General features: G+C 41.0%; 1 protein-coding gene and 1 long non-coding RNA gene across 2 annotated transcripts; both read right to left on the reverse strand.

The window, feature by feature from the left end:
* Positions 1-5: 5 nt before the first annotated feature.
* Positions 6-1,626, reverse strand: LOC111786658 (protein FAR-RED IMPAIRED RESPONSE 1-like; the record flags this gene model as incomplete). Its single annotated transcript, XM_023666890.1, has 2 exons — positions 1,531-1,626; positions 6-1,441 (listed from the first exon to the last, which is right to left on the reverse strand). A coding segment is annotated over exon 2 (1,392 nt), but the record flags the coding sequence as incomplete, so codon positions are not given.
* Positions 1,627-1,907: 281 nt separating this feature from the next.
* On the reverse strand, positions 1,908-2,249 carry LOC111786660. Its single transcript, XR_002813812.1, has 2 exons — positions 2,100-2,249; positions 1,908-2,010 (listed from the first exon to the last, which is right to left on the reverse strand). It is a non-coding gene; the product is annotated as an uncharacterized LOC111786660 (long non-coding RNA).
* Between the last annotated feature and the right edge of the window lie 880 nt (positions 2,250-3,129).

The raw sequence follows: 3,129 nt of genomic DNA on the forward strand, positions 1-3,129 counted from the left end.
GCTATTGCTTCCTCTTCGTACCGATTTTGCAGAATGATACCATATTGTTTCAAGAACTCTTTCAGAGTGATTTTCTTGTGAATGTATTTGTCAAAGAAAGCATTCATACTATCGGAACGTTGGGCGGTTGACATTCCAGCCAAGAAGATATCCTCCATATAAGTCGGTACCCATTTTTTACGATCGTCATACAATGATTGAATCCATTCATCGTCTTGAAGTTCAAATCTAGTAACCATCTTCCACCATCGCATATCGAACTGCTCGTCTGACCACGACTTGAAAATGCACTTATTAAACTTTGCCAAGAAGTTTTCGTTTCGTTTGATGACGTGAGCAAGAGTTTCGGGAATCTTTTCCAATATATGCCAAAGCGCAAAGCAATGGCGGGTATTTGGGAAGACTTCTTCAATGGCTAACTTCAAGGCCTTGTCTTGATCTGATATAATAACTTTGGGAGCTTTCCCACCCATTGCTCTAAGCCATGTCTTCAACAACCAGGTAAATGTTGGCTTAGTCCAATCTGCAGCCAGTGCACAACCAAGTATCATTGACTGCGCATGATGGTTCGCCCCAATGAACGGGGCAAACGGAAGCTTATCATTGGTCTTAATGTATGAGATATCGAATGAAACGACATCAGTGAAACTAACATAATCGCTTCTACTTTTGGCATCGACCCAAAACAAGTTTCTCAGACGCTGCTCTTCATTTAAGTCTATAGCATAGAAAAAGTCAGGATTCTCCTTTTGGATACGTTTGAAGTATTCGAGCAATATTTGGGCATCCCCCTCATCAAGAGCTAAATACCGGCCTTTGTCAAACTGATAACTCGTGTTAATCTGGGGAAAACTGAAATTTCTATGCCCGCCACATTTTTTCGACATCTCGACATACATCCTCCGTGTTCTTTCACTAACAGCATGCAATATGTCGATGTTATTCTTCTCTGCCAGCTTTACATTCCTATGGATACGAAAATGATACGCAAGAGCAGGTAAAAGCTCGTGATTATGATCTTTTATGAACTCGTGAATAATCCATCTTCCATCTGGCCTTCTCTTCACATGCATGCTGGCTTTACAGTCGGTCTTCTTCACGCTGGGCCTTCGACTATTTCCACTCTCGGATTCAGGAGTAACTCCATATCTTGAACACGCAAATTTTGCATCGATGAACTCCTTTGATTTCTTTGAACGTCGACTATTCTTAATCGATGTGGTGAATCCCATTGATTTGGCATATTCTTGATAAAATGTGTATGCAGCTTCATGGGACTCAAATTCAATGCCATTGTGCGGCTCAAAATCTATATCCTCTTCAAAAAGGGTGTCCTTCTTTGGTATACTAATAATTCCACCATCTCTATCATGCATTTCATCCACAACATCAACCATTTGTTCAGCAATAAGAAGTAGAGTCTTCACATTTCACCTAAATGCTGCCACACAGTTCATAACTTTTCAGCATAGCAAAATTTACAGTCTATTGTTTTGACTGAAATTCCCTGTGAAATGATAGAGAGATCACCTGGCATACTCCATGAACTTTCAAATCCATTATTCAACGGGATTTAATTTATATTCCTCACTTGGTGTAACGGCCTAGGCCCACCGCTAGCAGATACTATCCNCACATGCATGCTGGCTTTACAGTCGGTCTTCTTCACGCTGGGCCTTCGACTATTTCCACTCTCGGATTCAGGAGTAACTCCATATCTTGAACACGCAAATTTTGCATCGATGAACTCCTTTGATTTCTTTGAACGTCGACTATTCTTAATCGATGTGGTGAATCCCATTGATTTGGCATATTCTTGATAAAATGTGTATGCAGCTTCATGGGACTCAAATTCAATGCCATTGTGCGGCTCAAAATCTATATCCTCTTCAAAAAGGGTGTCCTTCTTTGGTATACTAATAATTCCACCATCTCTATCATGCATTTCATCCACAACATCAACCATTTGTTCAGCAATAAGAAGTAGAGTCTTCACATTTCACCTAAATGCTGCCACACAGTTCATAACTTTTCAGCATAGCAAAATTTACAGTCTATTGTTTTGACTGAAATTCCCTGTGAAATGATAGAGAGATCACCTGGCATACTCCATGAACTTTCAAATCCATTATTCAACGGGATTTAATTTATATTCCTCACTTGGTGTAACGGCCTAGGCCCACCGCTAGCAGATACTATCCTTTTTGGGCTTACGCTCAAGGTTTTTAAAACGCGCCTGGTAGGGAGAGGTTTCCACACCCTTATAAAGGGTGTTTCGTTCTCCTCCCCAACCGATGTGGGATCTTACAATCCACCCCCCTTCGGGGCCCAGCGTCCTTACTAGCATACTGCCTCGTGTCTACCCCCTTCGGGGAATAGCCTCCTCGCTGGCACATCGCCTGGTGTCTAGCTCTGATATCATGTGTAACAACTCAAACCCACCGTTAGCAGATATTGTCCTCTTTGGGCTTTCCCTTTCGGGCTTACCCTCGAGGTTTTTAAAACGCGTCTGCTAGGAAGAGGTTTCCATCCCCTTATAAAGGGTGTTTCGTTCTCCTCCCCAACCGATGTGAGATTTTACACTTGGCAATGAAGATTACCCATCAATGTTTTATAGCTTGCATTTTGAAAATCATGAACAGTAATTAAATGCCAACATTCACATGATTGAAGACTTCAAAAACAGCTAACCCCGTAAACAAACGTGATGGGAACTTTTTCAGTAATTCTACAAACAAATACGAGACATCAAACCTTTTAACAATATACTGCTACATCAAATGCACATAATCTACATAACGTCTGTTAATAAAAGCTGTGGATAACAAGATGATAGGATCCCTTTTTTACGTCCCCATATCCCTCCCAGGCGGCGAAAAAAAGAAAGAGAGGGATGGAGTTTCTCTCGCTTTTGGCATAGCGGGCCCCAGCCTACGAAAAAGTAGCTCGACACCAAGATGGTAAAAAGCTTAACCCCCTCTAATCCTTATTACTTTTCAATATTCAAAATGAAAAAAAATGAAAAGGTCGTCTTATTCATCTAAGGTAGTGAAATTTCTTGTTGGGTAAGTTCCAACCCGCACGGAAAAATATAATCAACTTGATTTCGAGACAGCTATTCAAAATCTT

The sequence above is a fragment of the Cucurbita pepo genome, unplaced genomic scaffold (assembly GCF_002806865.2).
Source record: "Cucurbita pepo subsp. pepo cultivar mu-cu-16 unplaced genomic scaffold, ASM280686v2 Cp4.1_scaffold002292, whole genome shotgun sequence".
Lineage (NCBI taxonomy): Eukaryota > Viridiplantae > Streptophyta > Magnoliopsida > Cucurbitales > Cucurbitaceae > Cucurbita > Cucurbita pepo.